This window comes from Hesperophylax consimilis, chromosome 2 (genome assembly GCF_061612785.1).
Source record: "Hesperophylax consimilis isolate HC1 chromosome 2, BYU_Hcon_1.0, whole genome shotgun sequence".
Lineage (NCBI taxonomy): Eukaryota > Metazoa > Arthropoda > Insecta > Trichoptera > Limnephilidae > Hesperophylax > Hesperophylax consimilis.
The window spans coordinates 20,306,110-20,327,781 of NC_142837.1; the positions used below are offsets into that span (position 1 = coordinate 20,306,110).

The window sequence follows — 21,672 nt, forward strand, 5'->3', positions numbered from 1 at the left end:
GCCACCGCAGCCATCTGAATAGAGAACAACATGCTTAATATTATTAGGTAAATTCATGAGGTGTTTGAATATGTACGTTGCAATTTGATTGGCACCCCTTGCACCTTCAGCCTCATGCCACATAAAACATTTCACTTCTCCGGAAGCTTGATCATGTACAGTTAGATTATAGGTCCACAATTGTCTTTTATAACACGATACAGAGCTATTAAGATATGGTGTTGGTAAACACTGCTGCAAATCAAATGTGTAACTGACTACAGTACTGTCATTCTGGGCCCTCTCTTTGTCTGCTTGTTTGGAGACAAATGCAGAATCTGCTAAAATATGGTGATTTTTTTGCTCATTTTCAATATTTTTTTTCTCATTTTAATCCGCAGTTGTCTCAATTTTCATTTTGAGAACATCGCATTAGATGGCATGTGTCAACTTTTGGCAACTTAAATTTCAATTTCAACTTATGAAATTCTTGAGAATATGTTTTGCGTGAGACAGGTTTTCTTGTCACGCTTTCACGATACGCATTGTACATTAATTGTATGTTTAAATGCGCAGGTAAATATTTTTTGTCGTTAGTTCTTCTGGTGTAGTGTGATTCGTAAGAGGGAAATGAATTTATGTGTTTTCTAACATTCTCCAGTTCTTCATCACAGTGTTTGTGGATTGGCACAATACTCCCTCTCTTGTCACCCTCAGTCAAGCCTGTCAAAGATTTATTTTTATTTTGGATGACTGTTGTAACAAACATTTGACTTTCATCTGATATTTTCATAAAGCAACCTCGGCAAACATTCTCCCTTTTTCCATTTATTTTGAAAAAGACCCTATTTGAATATTTTCGATTTTTTATAATAACTTCATTGGTAGTTCGCTTTATTGGTCGAACAGTTTCCATAGAATCAATAAGACTTCCTACATATGCTACTCTTTTTGAGTATTCTCCAAGAGCCCAATATTCAGTAAAAATTTGTTCTCTGATAAATTCTGGGATGCGTTCATTACATTTCATACGACAATTAGGTAAATTTTTCACGCATCTTTTCCTCGCAGTTTTACCCTTAAGGGTGGTATAAGATAGACCTTTTTGTTTTCTTGTCTGCTCTGTATTTACTGGTATTCATAACCGCCTTTGTATTACTATCAGTTTTATTTACATTTTATGGAGTGTTACAAATACTGATAACTGGTGGTAGTAGTAGATTTTGTGGTTCCGTATGGGTACTTAGTAAATCTTCACAGTGTGGGACATAGTTAGGGTCTTTATCAGTGTCGTCACTACTAAAATTGCTATCATGACTTTCAAAAATGTTTTCGCTTACAATCAGTTCTTCATTTCCATTTGCTAAAGGGCATTCATTCATGAGAATGTCGTTTGAAGAGATAACTTCTCCTAGAATGTCAGTTTCATTATTTAATGCGGGCTCCAAAACAGTCTGATGGTGTCCATCTAGAAAATAGTTTGTGAAAATTATAATCATTATATATAACTAGAAACATACCCAAACAATTATATCGTACAATATCATGAGAAATACAAATTGTATTCGCAACATACCTAAAACTTGTAAAAAATTATTGTTAGACAAAGGCATGACGTCATAGCTTGTTGAAGGAATATTCATAGATTGTCGAGTGGGCTCCAAAGCAACCTGACCGTACGTTCCTATAAAAAATATGTTTATGTAAATTAATATAATGTTATAATAAAACAGATCAAGCAAAATGAAAAATAATTCATAATAATTATGTTAAACTTATCCAGTATCACAATAACTAACATTTAATTTCCAATGAAAGATTTAAGTATTTTATATTTAAATAAAAAAAATATATATATACATATATATATACAATTGGTATATTATAATATGTACATTGTACATACCTATAACTTGTAAAACACTATCGTCTGACAATGATTGCATTTTCTCATTGCTTGATGAAAGTATATGCATTGGCACATTGTTAGATTCAATTTTATTATTTAATGAGGAATCCAAAACACCTTCATCAGGAGCTCCTATAGAATATAAATTTATGATACATTAACATTAATCTCAGATAAAGAATAAGGCACCATCATAATATTATTTAAGGATAGAACACCATCATATAGGTACATAGGTTAGGTATAGAACAGTTAGGTATACAGATAAAACAGGTATTTCTCTATTTTATTATAAACAGTGATATAAAAACGATCTATAGTTGGAGAAAGCCATACATGAAATTAATTTAATCTCTATTTGGTATCTATATGATTAAATGTATTCATAGGTATTCTACTTTTTTGGGGTTAGAATTTGTAAACTTTTGTTATTAAATTTACTGATATAAATAGGAAACATTATCCAAAATTTATATACTTACCACAAGCCTTGTTTAAATTTTTCATCATTTCCATAAAACGCCGAGATCTTTTCATTTTGTAATAATAATTAATTGAGTTAAGTAAATAAATAATCCACAGAACACTTCATGATGGTCACAATAGTACAAGTTCATAGGCACGCCTAGCGACATAAAACATTTAGAAGTATTATCGGTGGATGTAACAGTATAAGGTACACTTATACTTATGAAACAGAAGAAATGTGTCGAATTACTTTTTGCACGTGTGTACCATCTAGTACAAGTACTTTTATTCTGTTTGAACCGAATCTTTGAGCTAAAGAGGTGATTGTCATTACGAGTATAAGTGATCATATACTTATGAGCTCAAGTATTTTAAGTTAGTTTAATAGGCACAAAGTTGTTTATTTATGTTTTGAGTACTGGTGTAACAATACTGTTAATACCATTGATGCCGGCATACACAATACACATTTTCTCATATAAATCGTTAAATGGTCAAAAATGCAGTTATACTGTTATGTCCGCCCATGAAAGATATATTCACTTGTGGAGCATTTTTTAAAGATAAAGTATTTATATATATTTATTTAGTTATATTAATATTACAAAACGCGTGATCAATATACTAGATCCGTATAAGTCCAATAAGTAATGATCAGAAAGAAAGAAAACACGGCTTTGGTTTACGTGAATATATAATGCACCCCAGAAAAAATGTAAAGGACAGATAAATCATAGAAGTAGATTTTTGAAAAAAATATAAAAAAAACTGCAAAACTAAGTCTAAGTTTCTCCAAAAATTGTACTTTTTTTAAATACGAATTATGCATAGACATATGAATATTAGTAGACCTGCCCTAAGTGATTTATTCCCCACTCCCCATACCGGTTCCATTGGAGCCGGCTGTGCTCGCGTATGGCCTCCCGTGAATTAAGAAAACGTGACGTCATCATTCTTGTGCGGACTAGCGTCGAGCTATGGTCGAGGCATCATCGGTTCATTTTACGAAATAACACGCTAAAATGGTGGCTTGTGCTATTAAAACTTGTAAAAATAGATGTGAAAAAAGAGAATAAACCCGATTGTCGTATTACATTCCATATATAAGCATTATTTTTCTTTATTTTAAGCTTATTCACATCGTATAATATGGATCAGTTGTAGAAACATATACTATCACATCGAGATACGTCTGGACGCAAAACACAAAGCCGTTTGCATAAGAATCAGGGATGTGCCTTCGCCTTTTGCGCTTTGATAACATACATAATCGTATCATTTGGAACTTCTATTTTTTCATCTGTTATATCTTGCTGGAACTCCGTCGTATTAATAAAGGATAATAAACCAAGCATTTTTAAATTTATTCCACTTTAATGGCGTTATTACTAAACGAGTTTCGAATTTTGCACAACTCATAAACAACACTTAATATAGGATAAATGCTTGGTTATCAATTGTGAAAAATTGGTATGTTTGGAGGGAAAATTGGGATACAGTGAGCATGTTTGGAATGAAAAATGTTTGTGTCATTAGTGCTGTCCGATGATATTTTTTATCTATTCAAATTAAAAATATTATATTTTTCTATCACACGTTGCCACCGATCATATATTATCTTTGGATCATTCGATCATTCTATTCAGCAACGGACCACGTGTTAGGTACGCGCGTTAATTCGCATGTACGGTACTGCTGGAACGAGAAGGAGTGCATATCACGTAATGCGCTAGGTTATACCGAGTGGCGATGTGTGATAGAAAAACATGTTTTTGTTTTTAATTGAAAAATTGTCATCGGACGGAAAAATGATGTCCAAATTTTTACTCCAAATACTCTTAGGAATCGCTGGTAAAAGCTGTGTGTATATAATTGCATTTGTTTTTTTAGTTGTTTTACATCTATATTATCTTCTCAAAAGTGAAATGTTATATATTTTCTTAAAGATTTCATTATTTTATTATTAATAGGAACAGAGCGGTTGTGACAACCCTCCGACATTGGTCGAATGTAGCGATTCTCAAGTGTGCTCATGGTTGGTTGCTGGGAAGTAAATTATGAACATTTATAAAAGTGTCTTTACTAAATACGTAAACAAACTATTCGACTCTGAAAATAGAAGAAATTTATTTTGCCGAATTTGGACTTCGTAAATTTGTTCTTATCACTATTAATTACTCGCCACGTTATCGTGGCGAGTAATTTTCGCTCCCATGTAAAAATGTCTATTCATTCAAAAGCAGATTTTACTTTTAAGAACTAAATGGTGATATTATAATGCGAGATGCCTATTTACTGTCAGATTGATTTATTGACGAATCACAGTCAGCTTTCCTCTCTGCGTCCCGCAACTCTTGATTTGACCCCTCGCCTTTAACTTCTCCTCTATAAATATTCATATGTCTGTGGAATTATGGTGTTTCGAAACGAGCAAATTAAAAAAAAATAGGTACTATAACGAGTCATTCCGAATACATGATAAAATAATATAGGTATTTCGTCGCAATATAAATCTGGACATAAACATAAGACACAATTTAAAACCACGGCGATAACGCTGTAAAGCATAACGTTCATTAGTTGCTGTGAAACAAACGACATTGTTTCCTGTTTGTATAAAAATTCATTCCTTGGCAAGGTCACAAACTTCTGATTGTAGATTCTCTCCCCCCATTGAGGAAGTATGCAGCAGATTGGCTTTTCCTGTGAAAATAATTGCATTTTAAACATAAGCAATTTGAAATCACATTCATAGGTAAATATTTATTATATGGATTTTAAAATGTTCGATGAACTCTCCTTAAGTCTTTAGAAAGTTGAAAACCTTGCAAATTTTTGAAGATTATGTCTCAATCTTAAAATTCAAATGTTAAAACAATGTTATTGTATTTTTATGGTAGCAAAAAGTAAACTCCAAGATATAAAATGTCCAATTTTAAATATTCTTGAAAAAGAAAATAAAATTGACTGTGAGTTAGGTATCAGTAATAATAATATATATTCTTTGTGAATGGTCTCAGCATGTTTCCCGAAAAAACAATCACGAGAGTTAAGAGTGACCATTCCGCTGTATTTAGCGAAATACATAAATTATTTTAAACATAAAAATTCTATGTGACAATAAGGACCAGGATGACCTTTGTTGTTAAAGCATAAGCTTTATTTTTTTTGTATAATTAATGTTTAGTTTCATTGATAAAATAAAATAAAATTAAAAATTATATGATTCTTTATAACGTTGTCTTTTGGTACTAAATTGTACGGGAAAAAACGTGGAAATTCAAAAATTATTCCTTTTGGAGAGAATTACAGAAAAACGAAATACCTTTTGTTCTTTCAACCAAAAATCTGATAAATAATCAAAAAAAAAATCTACGAATTTTTTTTATAATCATTTTAATTAACCCTAGGGAAATGGGTTTTACTTAGAAACAGCTAAAAACAATAGTTGGTTTCTTTTGGTTCTTTAGCACAATGAAAAAAACTTAACAAATTATTAATTATTTAAAAAAGAGCTTAAAGATGTATACTAAGGCATACATGCAAAAATTAATCAAAAGAGAGAAGAGCAAAATTAAATTCCGATAAAAAAAGAGTCTGGTGCCAGAATAATTTATGGTTGGAACAGTTTTCAATAAAAATATACATTATTATGAAACCAGTATGATAAATACAGAGTCACAGAATTGCATAAGTATATAGACTACCAAAATGTGTGATAAAATGCCTGAAAGTCTGAAAAATTATTTTTATTAAAAATAGGTATAATGCTTACTGTAAAAATATTTTTTATTAACAATAAAAGTTAACCGTGTAAATATTGGTTTATATACAGAAACTGTTATTTGTACTAACTCAATAAACAATAAAAAAGAAGCATTTCAGATTTCCGTTAAGTACATAGAAGTGTATTCTAGATAAATTTTTATCATTGTTATGAAACCTCCGCTCCCGTTCGACCGAACTCATTTCGTCGTCCTCCCGAACTGAATACAATAAACTCTTTTTTTTCGTGCCGCTGTGAAAAAAATATGTAAAGAGAAAATAAACACACTCCGGACAAAGGAAAACCACTGGTCAAAGAATATTTTATATCTGTCTAAGTATATTTCAAGTTTTTTAAAATCTTTTTACATAATATAGCATTTAAAAGGAAAGGTGAAAAAGGTAGATTTATTTACGAAAAGTGAAAAAAACAACAATTTAAAAGGTGTGTAATCATTTAATAACTCAACATGATCTATAATGCGAAAAAAACAGCACTGTTGGTCATAAAACATGGGGAAGGCCGAAAAAACATTCCCCCAGTCTTTTTTAATTGGTGAGATTCTGAAAACAGTAGAAACCACAAAATATCTAGGACATGTCATCAAGAACAAGTTAACGGACGATGAAGATATTGACAGGCAGAGGCGTGTACTGAGTATAAAATCTAACATGCTCAGTAGAAGATTTCGGCACTGTAGTCCACGAGTGAAAAGGACGCTCTTCTTAGCCTTTTGCACCACCCTGTATACATGCGAGCTCTGGGCTAATTTCAAGAAAAGAACAATGGAAAGGCTTCGGGTGCAATATAACAACGCTTACCGATTGATGTTCGGACTCCCCAGGCACTGCAGTGCCTCCTCAATGTTTACAGAAGGGCGAGTTCCAGGATTTACAGCTCTGTTAAGAACCAGGATTGCATGACTGAGGGAAAGGATAAACCATTCCAGAAACATTCCTATCATAGAATCCCGTCTGACTTCAGGATCGAGCATTGAAGACCATTGGAGAAAGATACTTGCTCCCACAATCTTAGATCCGATGGATTCCAGTTTTTCTCTGTTTTAATTTAATTTCATTTTCAATTTAATTTTTAATTTTTTTTAATATTATTATTTTTATGTTTTTATAGTTTTTTTTACCGATATAAATAATAAACAAATCTAGGTAGGTACGCACAGAAAATCTATCACGGTTTATTATCACGTTATTAGATTTTTGTTTGCATTTTTAAATATGTACATACATCTATAAATTTACTAGAGGGCACTTCGGTATGGGGGGGGCTACTCCCCCACCCTTCTACTGCTCCCCACCGGTTCCCTTCAGTTGCCGCGTGTCACATCTTGAGCCTATAGTATTATTATATATTATAGAGTATAGCCTAGTCCATATTTTATTCATCATTCAACCCTCTACCAAATTATCCAGAACTGGGAAGCAGTAAAATACACGTAATTGATGGAGGATATTTACTGCACAAAGTTGGATGGGGTCGTGCTCAACCTTTTTCAGTAATTTTAAAGCAATATGTCAGGTATGAACAAAATTATTATGGATCCAATGCTGTAGTGGTATTCGATGGATACCCAGATTCTATGGAAAAGAAAAGCACTAAAGGGGTGGAAAGAGCACGCCGTGCCAGAGTTACAACTTCTGCTGAAGTTTTGTTTTTTGAAAGCATGCACCCACAAGTGCCACAGGAAAAGTTTCTGGGAAATGAGAAGAAGAAGTCTTGTTTTATTTCCCTACTCAGATCCTCATTTGCAAGATCCCACATAACGACAGTACAAGCTGAAGAGGATGCTGACGTTCTCATAGTGAACACAGCAAATTCGTTGTCATCTCAATATGACGTAGTCATAATCGTTGGTCAGGATATTAATCTGCTGGTACTCCTCACAGCTCTCTCACCTCCCAACGTATATTACCAAAAAGTTCGAAAAGGTAAATCACCTAACGCGTTGTACTCGAACAAATGTTTTAAACACATTGAAATTGTTTACATTTTATTCCTTCATGCCATAAGTGGTTGCGATACAACTGGAGCTTCGTTCGGTCAAGGCAAACATAAATTTTGTAATATTCTTCTCAAGAACCACTCAGTGAATGAACTTGTTCGTGTATTTCAAGACCCAAAATCAAAGACAGAAACAATCACTTTGGCTGCCGAACAACTATTTGCACTTTTTTATGGTGGCAACGAGAAATCAAATTTGGAAAATTTAATGTACATCATTTTTGTCAAAGGAGTAAAAAAGAACAAATTCAATTTATCCCGGCTACCACCCACCAAAGATGCAGTCCAGCAACACGATTCAAGAACATACTTGCAAGTGCAGACTTGGCTTGGTAACGATAAACATCCGACTGAATGGGGGTGGAAAAAGGATGCTGTTGGGTTACTTACTTCAGTAACAATGTTGAAGGAAGCTGCACCTCAGGCCTTGCTGAACTTCATATCATGTCAATGCAAAAAAGGTTGCGCTGGAAAGTGCACCTGCAGAAATTCGGGTTTGAAATGTTCCCTACTCTGCATTCATTGCAATGGCAACTCCTGCGAGAATGCTGTAGAAGACTTCGTTGATGACGATGACGAGGAATATGATGACCATATGATGATGATGAAATTTGGGTGATAAGACAGATGAAGAAGCTATTCAGGGCCAGAAGTAAGAAACTATAGTCAAGGGCTCGTACTTCTGTCTAAACTGATCTACCATTAATTTTATTTTTGTTATGCTGACAACTTAACTAATAAAGAAAAGAATGTCAATAAATGTTAATTTTACGAAAATACCATTTTTTAATCTTTTTTATGTACCTTATCATCTTAATTGTATTAATAATCTTAAATGTATGTTGTGATTACGTTGATAGGCATGTCAGACCAAGCTGCGAGCACAAATGTAGTGGCTTGGCCTATTTCAGTGGTCTTCCCATTAGGAATGTATGGCGACCGATATGCTGAAATAGTCTATCTACTATATTTATAGCTAGGTCTGACACAGGCATGACGAAAATATAAATTTTATACCTATTTCTTTAACGAAATTTTATTTTCTACAAAATTATTATCAATAAATTTTTCACAAAATTGTACTGGAAACGAGGTATTTATAAAAAACCAAACCTAGTCGCGCAAAAAACTTGTTTTTTCAAAAATATACGCACCTTTACGACTTTTTACCTCGGTACCTATTAGAGATAGAAGAAATTTAATTTACACAAGTTGTAGGTTATTTTATGTTCTATTATACATGTTAAGATATTTTAGCCGAAATTTGCATTGGAAATGAGATATTTGGGAAAAAGTAGATTTTGGCCCGATTTCGGCCAGTTTTTTCAAAATGGCGGCGCGAGCACAGGTGCGCCAAGGTCGGAAACTCAGATTTTACATCAAGGAATCAGTTTACATAACATATAAAAAAATTGGGACTACCGGAATTACTTCGGTCGCAAATCGCTAATTGCACTGGCCTAAAAGCTTAATGCCAATTCACTATTTTGATTAATCTTGATAACGAATTGGTGTACATTATGAAAACAAAAATATATGCCTTAGATAAATTGAAGGTTTTCCTATCGTTTCGCTTGATTAGAATACAATTAAAAAAATAAATTTGCTCAATAAAAAATATAAATATAAACTACTAAAAAAATATATAATAATAATAATAATAAAGGAAACATCTTTTAAAAAATACAGTATTATAGCTCAGATTATCTGTGACAGTTTCACATGATTCACTTTTTTGCTTTTTTATAAAATTATATACAAAATAAATAATAAACAGTTTTGTGCTTGAAATCGACCGTTTCGAGACTTCATTTGTCAAGCGATTTTAATGCTTATTACCTACAATATAAGGTTTACCAAGAATATACACATTTTTCGATTGTAGCTCCCTCTTAACACAGGCATATCTATATGATTTTAGGTACTCATAAAAATACAGTTTACTTAGATAAGTTGGAATGTCGTCAATATAAAAAAAAACTAAAATAAACTGTTTTTACAATAATATTAGTTAGCCGGTTTGTATATATATTTTTTTATAATATCAACTCTGTTTTAAAAACAATCATTTAGCTAAACTAAAAATAAATATATTGACTCCTTGAGATTATCTTGGGGAGGCGAAATATAAAATTAATTCAAGTAAAAACTGTATATTTTTCAAAAATGTATTACGTACCTAAGCTTTTTAATAAACTACCAAATTAATCTTACAAACATAAAAAGTTAATTACGAAATCAAACATATTTTTCGTTAAATGTAGAAATGAGGCATGATAAAAACACCCCACCTTGTTATCGATTAATTAATTTAAGATATTACACAGTTTAAACAGTTGTATTCAAATGACTAAATTAATAAATTTTTCTGGTGAAAGTATTCAATATTCTATAATCAGTAACTGTGAAAAGGCCAATAGACTCGTTGGACATGACAAAAACGTAATGTACAAATTTTTGCTCCAATATCAAACACATTTTTCAGCGTAATTTGGCGTAATAACATAAAAACAATTAAAAATACACAAAATTTTCAGGTTTTTCATTTCTTGGTCGTTTAAAAATATGATTTTTAGATTGACATATTACCTATATGGCAAAAATAAAAAAAAAAAACGGAATTCGCCTTATCTAAATAAATACAAATGTATGTTCGTTTGTTCAAAATCTAAAATCTTGGAAAGTTTTTCACCGATTGCATTGATATTTCACGCAACGTTTCATTTGAATACGCGTGTGTTTTTCTATACCTACAATATATATGTCACATGTGACAGGTAAAAACATGATTTTTTTGGAAAACAGCGCCATCTGTTAGAAACATTCTTTAAAAAAAACAGCGTCAAAAAAGTAACACGCGCTAATGTTTCTCTCTCTGCAAAGTAGACTAAGCTTCAGCAACGCGTGGTGGGTTTCAGCTAGTCTTTAATATTTATTGTTTAATATACCTATATTGTTTACGGTATCGAATATTAAAGATAGATGAGTAGTAAGAAAATATATATTGGTTTTCACTCACCAATCAAACTATTGAATATATTATAACTACGTTGCTTACTCTCCTAGTATCGCAGATGCATTGAATTATTTTTTGATGATTTATATTATTTTTAGTAAAACATTTTTTACTTACTTTACACTTACGATAAATAGCGGAATTTTTTTTCCCTTAAATCAAATTCAATTCGAATGTCTACACAAATTCAGTTATTTTTTAATGTTTTCTATGTACTGATATAGTAAATGATTATCAAAAATCATCAACATAGTAAATTTCTTGAGAATAACTTATTTTTTCACATTATAGTCCCTGGTGATAAATAAAGGTAGTTTTATTTAATAATGCAAGTTTAAGAAGAAACCACTCAGCGTAAAACATGAGATGATGGCCGGTGAACTTCTAACGATAAATGGGGCATCTTAGACGCTATTTTCTCAGCTGTTCAGTTAAGGGATGTGAAAGGAACGCGAAGTTATTTACGCGTTAGGGGTGAATTAAAAACACTTGCAGCGCTCTTCCCTAAACCATTTTCGTGTGCAGTACTCTGAGAGCATTCTGAAAACTAAAAATATTATGAAATTTATTTTGTTAGTTCGAGAGAAAAGGTTTCTTTCTATTTTTAGAGTTAACTTTACAGCTCCAACTTATTTGTACTTGTATAACGCAGATGAGGATAAATATTCCATTAATAGACGGCCGTGTTTTGTGATGTTCAAACGATTTACAAATAACGTTAAAAAATTACAAATGACGGAATTAAAACTTATTTTATTTAAAATGATTAATGTTTTGTGTGTCAACATTTCATATCCTTAATATTATAATTATATGATATCAAATAGGTTACTAGATCAAAAAAAATATTGATAGTTAAAGATATTTTAAGTCGCGCTGATGAATCCACCACTTAGAATCTAAACATTGTTGCTTGAAATAACGTTGTCGGTTTCGGTGACAAGATCTGAATAGCCAGGTATTTCCCCACCACCTTTTCCCCAAGAAATACCCCACTTTCTGATGCCATTGTCTCACTGGCTCCAGATAGTTGGCGGCAGTTGGGACTCTTGTGCGATATTGACATTAAAAAATATTATTAAGATTCACGATTACGTATAAAGAAATCCTTAGAAAACAAAATGTTAGTAAGTGTTACAAATGTTAAATTGGTATTCATGTATTCATACTAGACAAAATTACTAAGATCCTACATAACAAGTCTCCGTCATCGAGGGCTCTCAACTAGCAAGCCGGAGGTTGTAGATTCTATTCCTGGTATGTGTAAATAAATTCCATTTGAATAATTTGTGATATCTCACAATTTACTCATTAAAAATAATATACAGAATGTCAGCCCTGGTATAATACCATCATTCAAAATTTAAAGGTGGCTTGACATGACTTTAGCAATGTTTGGTAACCAGGTCTGAATAGCTAGGTACTTTGCCAACATCCTCTTTTACTTTTTCCTACATGAGTGACAATTGCAACATGATTGCAATATTTTATTGATACCTCGTCAGTCTCGAAGAAAACGAGGACAGTTAAATCTATTATGGAAAAACTCACTTTATGCAGTGAATTACCCGCAGGGTTCCCCAGGGCCAGAATATCAATTCGTAAGAACTTCAAAAGATCAGGGGTAAGTCAAACTCCCTTTTCCAATTCTCATAACTGTTAATCAGTTATTCCAAGTAGTTTTGTCAATTTTAAAGATTAAAAATATTGATAACATTCCACCAGATTAGTGACCACATTGTTTGCTCCTTCGAGCCGGATGAACTCGTTAAAAAACATTTATTAATTTTATTCCCACGAAATCATTGTAATTGACATCGTATTTAATACTATGAAGTATTGCAAATAATTAAAAAAAATTTTTTCTTATAGTTACTTCAAGATTCAAGTAGGTTCATTTAGAAGCTTAAGAACGAATCAATTTTGTTCTGTCATCGGGTTATGTGTGATGTTTGAATATTTTTAAAATAACCCGAATTTGTTTACGTTTCTACAGAAGCGTTAAAATTACCCATTTTGTAAGCACACATACAATTTGTTGAAATTAAAAAATATATTACTGGAAATTCCAGCGATTAATTAGGCACTTTAATAGAGTATTAAAGCGAAAACCTTTTAAGCCTATTACTAAAAACCTGTATCATAATTTTACAAGCGAATATGTCATTAAGTAAGCGAAGGAAATCTTATGTTATTTATTGTACTTAATCAAATTCAACTAGATATTTCCAATATTCCCTGTATTCCAAGGCGAATGCGAGACTTGACGAAGTGATCAAGTTTTCCTTCTTGCAAATTTCATTTATCTTACCCACTGAAACATGTCGAATTGAATTTGGTTCAAAGACTGGATATCTTAGAATTATAGGTACTACACAATTATTGTAGATTATACAGCTTTGCGATGAATTTTGTTTTTCGAAAATTACTAAACTAGGTATTTATTTTAACAGTTATGTATGCCTAAACAAAATTAATTAACATTTAAGCTGGTTGAAATCACTCTAGCAATTGTTTGTCATAGTCAAACTATATTGTTGTCGTTGTATTTTGGAACTAAGAAATCAAAATCGTTTTCTACTATTTTCTTCGAGTGGGGGAGATGTTGTTTATTAGCAAGTGTGTTGATAGTGTTTTTCGGGAATTGTTGAGTTTATAAAAATGTTTTTGAAGTAGCCATCACCGGACTTTGTTATTTTTATTTGCGAATACATTAAGATGCTTCCATATTTAATTTTATTCCTCTAAGTTGAATTTGTGGAAACAAAACCTATTTTTTTTCTTTCCTTTATTCGTAAAATATATTTTGATAGAGTATTTTACATGTTTTTCGACTACCACACTAGAACACATGTCCGTATTATGGTAGTCGAATATTCTATTCGTAATTTCTGCCAATGCCAACTCCTTGTAGAACAATCACTATGAAGCGAACTATCACATTTTTCAGCATCTCATGGGATTCATTACGATGCGTTGCTTTAAAAACATACCTAAATCATATATTTATTGCTTTAAATTGTAGCCAAATGAACAAAAACACAACTACTTTCACAAGTCAATTGCAATTGGGTGTAATGGATGATTTTTTTTCACAATTGTTTTACACATCGTCCGGAGTGTTTTCATCCTTTATCTGAAACGACTTCAAACTGGAATATGAATATAACCAACGCATTGCAATTTAATATACATTATACTGGATTGATTATTATTTCGTTAGGGAAATCCCGGTTAGAAATATAATCTCGTTATTATGAATTTTGCCAATATGATGTGCTCGTTTATCATATTATGTTGTTATTAGTTACAGTTCTCGTCTGGTGAAATGCTTTCAGAAAAGTTTTGTATAATATTTTTTAGAATTATTATGTATTTAACAAATATTTTCATTTTACGGTGTTATAATTTAGTATTGTATGTGGGTAGTTTTTGTCAAGTGTAATTATTGGTTATCACTCCGAAAAAAACAAAGAAAATATTATTGAATTACTTGTTTTGCCAACAGTTCCTCCGGACATATCAGACGACCAGACCTCCAGTGACGTCACGGCGCAAGAGGGGGAGAACAGCACCTTAGTTTGCAGAGCCACTGGGAGACCCCAGCCTAGAATTCTATGGAGAAGGGAGGACGGAGACCACTTGCTTTTGAGGAAAGGGCCCAGAGAGGTGGTGAAAGGTAGATACTATACTATGATAGCCAATAGTTGCCACTAATATATCAGAGAGCCAGACCTCCAGCGATTATCAAGTACTAACATATAATTCAGACCGTAATTTGCATTGACTCGTTTTTTGACCGTCAAAAAAATTACTATTTTCGAACGTGCAACGAATAAAGTGCCAAGCAGCAAAGACGGGTTGTATGAAAAAAACATGAATATGGTATTCGTTTTAATACTTGTTTTAAACTACTTGCACATTACATTCATATTCAATATTCAAGTAGTGGTTCATAAATACCTAAATCGTGCAATTGCTTTTTTTGAAAACATACCTATGTGGGATTATAATAATTGTTTATTATGCATTTTAATATGTAGAATACAGTAATTATTCAGAAAAGTATATACCTACTCCATCGACGATTAGATCTGCAACAAAAGTTGGGTAAGTTGCTCACAGAGAATTGCTAAAGTAACAGTTATCTTTAAGCGTTGTTACATCTGCAAGTTTCTCTCAGAGACTCTTTGAGAGCAACTTACCAACTTCTACTAGAGATCTAATAGTGGCTGCAGTTACAAATGTAAGGGGTTAACATTTTGGCATTTACTAACATAAGAACTATATGACTTGTTTGCAACTATAACATCAATAATAATGCTTCCGTGTACTCACTTGTAGATACATATAATACTTTTGCAGATATTTAAGATATATTTAACTGATCGGTATTTAGGTACTAAACGGCATTGATCCAACATAATATTTTAAACAGATTCTAATAACCAAAATAATTTATCATTGAAGAAAAATATATCACTAATAAATTTTAACGAAACAGAACACGACACAGAAAAATAAAAAGTTAACGGTATTAACTGGTATCTAACTTAAACAAATTTTTTTTTCATAACTTATTCAATGTTAACCTTACAAAATGCTTCTTTGTATAATTTGCCTCTTTCTACCTACAGTGTTTCTCCAATCTAAGGTTGGATAGTGGATATTATCAAATGAAAAGTTCACTTTTATAATTATATTTATCTCACTAATTATTCTCAATCGTCTATTCACATTAAAAATAAGCTTTACAATTCAAAACATCTACAATCTCCCCTGCAGAAACTGGTGTGAAATCCTCTTGATTATAAATAAATAAATATGTATTAATATTATTTTATAACAATTTTTTTGTGTTGTGGAATTCGTTTATTTTGCTGTAATATTTTTAATTGTTTAAAACATTATTTATTTTATTTTTTCTGTAAAATTCATCAACTTATGTACCCTTGTAACCACAAGATAGATAAACTTCTAACGTGGAAGACATTATTCATTGTCTTGTACAGTAAAAATATATGTTTTTTTGAAATAAAATAACAAAAATGCAAGTTTATTTTCATATTTTATTTATTTATATAATATAGATATAAGTGGGTAGAGTGGTGCTATATTAATTACATACCGGTACAAAATATATTTATAATCGCAATCTCACCAAAAAAGAAACTGATTGTTCTTGGTGAGCGAGTTACACTAATTATAAGGAAAATAGAATAACATTATTCAATAGGTATATGTAATAGGAACAATTTAAACTTCTGGATCAACTTTATGATCCAGAAGTTTAGAATAATATATAGGTGTACATATATAGGATTCTGTTACATATTTAATATTGAGCAATTAAGAGAGTAATAAGAAAAATCTAAAAAAAGTGGAGATGAATTTAAACTGGTCATAAATATAAAGAATGGAAAAAACAGGCAATTATTTAGTTAATTATTCCTGACAAGTGTAATTTCAGTTTGTTGTTATATTTTAATTTCTTTATTTCAATCGAAAGGTTGTTGAAATACTTTATTTCTAAATAGATGTAATTGTTTTGCATTAGTTTGGTATTACATTTAGGTATTTTTATGTTGTATTGATATCTTTTTGATAGGTAGGTTTCAAAGTTTTTTATGATATTATCTTTGTAAATTTGAAAAATTGCATTTTTCTTGAAGATATCCTCTACGTTTGCTGAACATAATAAAAATTGTTATTTATTCAATATATTAGGACATAATCTCTTTGCAGAAGTAAAACGATAAATTAATTTCAGCGGAAACCTTTGCTGGAGACAGCCTGGCTCTGATAAAGCTGGAGAGAAGACAGATGGGCGCATACCTATGCATAGCCTCCAATGACGTCCCTCCGGCTGTCAGCAAACGAATCACCCTCAACGTCAACTGTAAGACATGTGTTTGAACCTACTTACCTACCATTAAATGTGTATATTTTTATTTAAAACTACATTAATTACTTTCCAATGTTAGCTTTATTCAGTAGGTAATTTAAATGAATTATTTATTGACTGTTACTGCACCCTTCACACTAGATAATATTAATAACATTTTGTGAAAAGAAACATACGAAATATTATGTTCCTACCGAGACAAGACTCGTGGCTTCATTTTCTGGAACAAAACGTACTCCTATTTTCTTATAAGGTGACCAAGAATGTTTTCAAATTAAATACCGTGTAAAATATGAAAACGTAATAACGTTTAAAATAAAATTTATATTTATATTACAATAAAAAAAAGGATAAAAAATAAATAATTTGTTGGGCCCAAGATTAATCTTGGTTATTATCTATTTGTAAAATGTAACGTCCGATAAATGAAGTGAGATATACAATATGGCACAGTTTCTTCAAGATTCATGTAAAATAAACATATATCATAGATCATGATATAACTATTTGTAATATGTAGCGCCCGATAAATAAAGTGAGACATAAAATATAGCAGAGTTTCTTCTAAGAATCATGTATAATAAACATTATAGATCATGATGTAACTGATAATTTGTGCAATAAATTGTAAAAATCTCATAGGGCCACGGCTCACAGCTTAATAGCTAAATAATTATGCTGTGAACTTGATGAACTACGTCATGTTATATTTAAAATTGAGCCGCTATCAATAACAACCCTTACGGCGGTAAGGTTTAAATTCCCGCTAACACCATCCGCCTGTTTTGATTTATGCAAGAAAAAAACATGGCCAAAAATTGCCTTTTATTTTGTTTGTTCAGGCATATAATATTTTTTTTTTCCAATCATTTTATAAATAACTTAATTTGCCACATTATAGAATAAAATGATAACCGAAAATGGGTTCGTAAGTAGGAGATTTTGAACTTTAAAGCAGTTTTCATAGGCCTATACATGGATTTTTTCTGGGCTTATAAAAAGACTGATATAAAAAAATAACTCAATTATTTCAAAGGTCAAAATGTATTCTACTCGCAGTATTTAATTGAAGCATCTGAAACATTCCTAGGCGACTAAATTTTTTTAAACCAAAAACACATGATTTTGCATTACTACGTATTTCATCGCCTTAAGTATTTAGATCCAAATTTGCTGCCATATGTGTTGAATTCACCTCTTCTTCTATTTGACTTTAGGACTCCACTAGTTTTTGGGGCACTATTCCGGATATAATATTCGATATCTTGTCATTTGTTATTGTTTTCATATAACTAGCCGATCGCTAGTTGCATGAAAATTAATTGTATGTTTGAAACGGTTTCTTGAAACATTTATGCATTTTCAGTTGCTCCAGTGATAATAGTGCCAACCCAGCTCCACGGAGCACCGCTGGGCACTGATGTTGGATTGCAGTGCTTCGTAGAGGCTTTCCCTAACACCATTAACTACTGGGTCAAAAACAGAGGAGATGTTCTACTCACTGGGTTAGCAGAACAGTTTTTCTTAAGTCTGTGACTCATTCGTGAGTAAAAATCAAATATGCAGAAATGTCAAATATTAAAGAAAAAGTTGAAACATAAATACTTTATAACTACAAAGTTGAAAAAATGCTAAAGTTAGTGTTTTTATGTTAAAATTGAAATATTTTGAGGGGTGACAGGATAAATCATCAAAATGATAATTAATCACATCTTTAAAAATTTATAAGTCATGGAAAGTGATGAAACAAAAACTTAATTAACTGGGTTAAGTAGGTTAGGTTAGGTTCAAAATTTTTTTCATCGTTTTTAATGACTTTGTATCACTTTTTAAAGTTGTGTTGAATAGTCACTGTGTTGAGTTATCATGGAACCATTTTGAGGCTAATGAAAATGGAGGGTTTGTAAAGAACCCGACTTTTTAAATCTTTTTACTTCCAGACCAATGGAGAACACAAGTGAAAAATGCTATGTCTTAAAAATTTCTTATTTTATGTAGGTCAACAAAAAATTCTGAATATAAAACTTTTATAACACATACTTATATTTACAATTAGTAAGTCGTTTTTTAAAAATAAATAAAAATAATCCCTCTTCAAAACGCCGCGCTTGGTTGGCATCACTCACCACATCAACTGTCTAGAGTCACGCCGCGCCGCACGGTGTCGCCAAAAGGTGTTTTTGAAAACTGTTTGGTATTTTCTAATTTTTACAATCCTTCTAGATAAAAGTAGCATTAAGAAAAACTAAATTTGGTTAATATCCGCAGTTGAAATTTTGCATCCTCTTATTAGTTCTCCTAAATTACATTTTTTCTATATATTGATTTCCTGGTGGACATACTACATTTTAAGATCGTAAAAAATCCATAAATTATGAAGTAAAAACATTTTGAGAAATTTATAAAAATGTAGAAAAAATTATTATTATAAAGAATCAAAATATCCACAGCTAAAATTCTGCAACCTCTTACTACAATAATAGTTAGGTATGACGTTTTTTCTACATATTGGTTTCCTGGAGTATCTAGGTGGACAACTATATTTAAGTTTTTAAAATATATTAAAAAATGTTTCTCTTAATTTTCGACACCGTAAAAATCCATAAAAAATATTTTTTTTTTAAATGTGTAATAAAAACCAAAAGATGTTTTACAAATAAAATAACTTCGAAATCAACCAAAAAAAACTATCAATATTTAAATTTAAAAAACTTCAAATACAGTAAATTTAGACCCACGACTCAACTTTCAAATCACATCAAGATTAAACTTAAAAAGTATTTTTTATCATAAAAGTGTTAATTTAACATATCGTAAAAATTCACGATGTCCCCATGCATCGATTCTATGGAATGAAGACACTGTGCGCTGCAGATTGATTGAACATATTATCTACAATTTATAATAAATATACAATAGGGATCGTATGCAGTAATTATCAATTACGTATATTTTCTCCATACCAGATGTTATATCTAATGGATAATGGATACTACTAACCGTTCTGCTATTGTACCTAGAAACAACGTCACTGTCGAAAGTCTTTGGTCAATATTTAATCTTTCATTTTACCTGTTAAAACATACAAATTAATATTCTCATTTTTTTGCAGAAAGAAGCACGTAATAACAGAAGTAAAGACTGGGCCTTATAAGGTCCACCTTCAGCTGACCATACATAGCTTCAGCAAGAGAGATTTGGGAACATATATGTGCGTATCAACCAACTCCCTAGGAAAGGCCGATGGCACCATTCGACTCTACGGTAAGCATTTTTGATTACTATTATACTATAATAATGTATTCTTATGGTACCTTAGCATTTTTATAATAGGACTAACGCGTGACATCACGGAAATACTAAAAATACGACTGACGTCGCACGGAACTACTAAAACGACCTCAAAAATGACTGTAATATTTATTGCTTCACAAGAATTATGTGTAAAATTGTTTTTGAAAAATAAAAATAAATAACGGTACATCGGTGTAGCGGTAAAACATCGGAGGCTTAAATAAAATATCCCCTCGCTAATTTTGACATTTTATTAATAATAATAATCATTTTTATTCCAGGATGTGGGGAGGTTAGTGCAATCCCACACGTCCCATAGAGATATATATATATTTTTTGTACAAAAAATATGTGAAAAATTCAAAAATACTTGAAGAAGAATAAATTAACAACAGAGTACAACTATGCAGGGCGTGGTCTTGAGTGAGCTTGGGCCCAGCGCTTACTCAGGAATGGCGATTGGTGCTGGTAGGCTGCGGTCACCAACGTGTTAGCGGTGGCCATTAGCCACATCCTGGCTCCAGTGACCCGTTGTCTCACCAGGCCGTCAAATCCATTTAGTCCTAATTCCGTGAACATTGTCGATGCGCTGCTGTATCTTCGGTATCCAAATATGATTCTACAGGCGTCATTATATTGAATTCGGAGTCGTTCCATCGAGCAAGTTCGGTAGTGACACCATGTCTCACACGAATACAGGCCAGTACAGAATGTGTTGAACAGTATTTTTTCAACGGTTTTGCTGCATTTGCAAAATCTGCGGGCAATCATATTAGACACTATGCTTAGGCTTCTCATTTGTCGTGCGATATCGCCATTGTCCAATAAGTCTTGATTAATAATGTGCCCCAAGTATTTTACGTTCGAAGATGTATTTATTCTTGCCTCTTTAAGGTATACTGGGAGCATCTTACTTGTATCTGGTTTTTTTCCGTGGTGGAACGCAATTAATTCCAGTCTTTTTCCAAATTCTTCACAAATGTTTAGAAGTAATCTTATTTAGAAATATATAGAAGTATTATTATCAACTCCAGTAAAACTCCATTTTAATTCAAATATATATAAAACGACGGCCTCCGTGGTCGAGGGTTAAGACTCTCGACTAGCAAACTGGAGGTCACTGGTTCGTATCCCGGCGTACGCAAGTAAATTTCATTTGATTTATTTGTATAACTTCACAAATTACTTATTCGAAAATATGTTTTTACGGCACGTTCCAGAGTGAAAATTACTCTCAGTATCTCCCTGGTGTAAGACCACCATTCAAAATTGAAACGTTGCTTGAAATGGCTTTGATCATGTTTGGTGACCAGATC

General features: G+C 31.7%; 1 protein-coding gene across 2 annotated transcripts in view; it reads left to right on the forward strand.

Moving 5' to 3' along the window:
• LOC149425786 (lachesin-like) overlaps positions 1–21,672 on the forward strand; it is a 204,358-nt gene that overhangs the window by 167,054 nt on the left and 15,632 nt on the right. For both annotated transcript variants that reach the window (XM_089644858.1, XM_089644866.1), the window contains 4 exons: positions 14,666–14,836; positions 16,928–17,056; positions 18,429–18,567; positions 20,175–20,326. In XM_089644858.1, the coding sequence (XP_089500984.1) occupies positions 14,666–14,836; positions 16,928–17,056; positions 18,429–18,567; positions 20,175–20,326 (591 nt within the window). The remainder of the gene's footprint in view (positions 1–14,665; positions 14,837–16,927; positions 17,057–18,428; positions 18,568–20,174; positions 20,327–21,672) is intronic.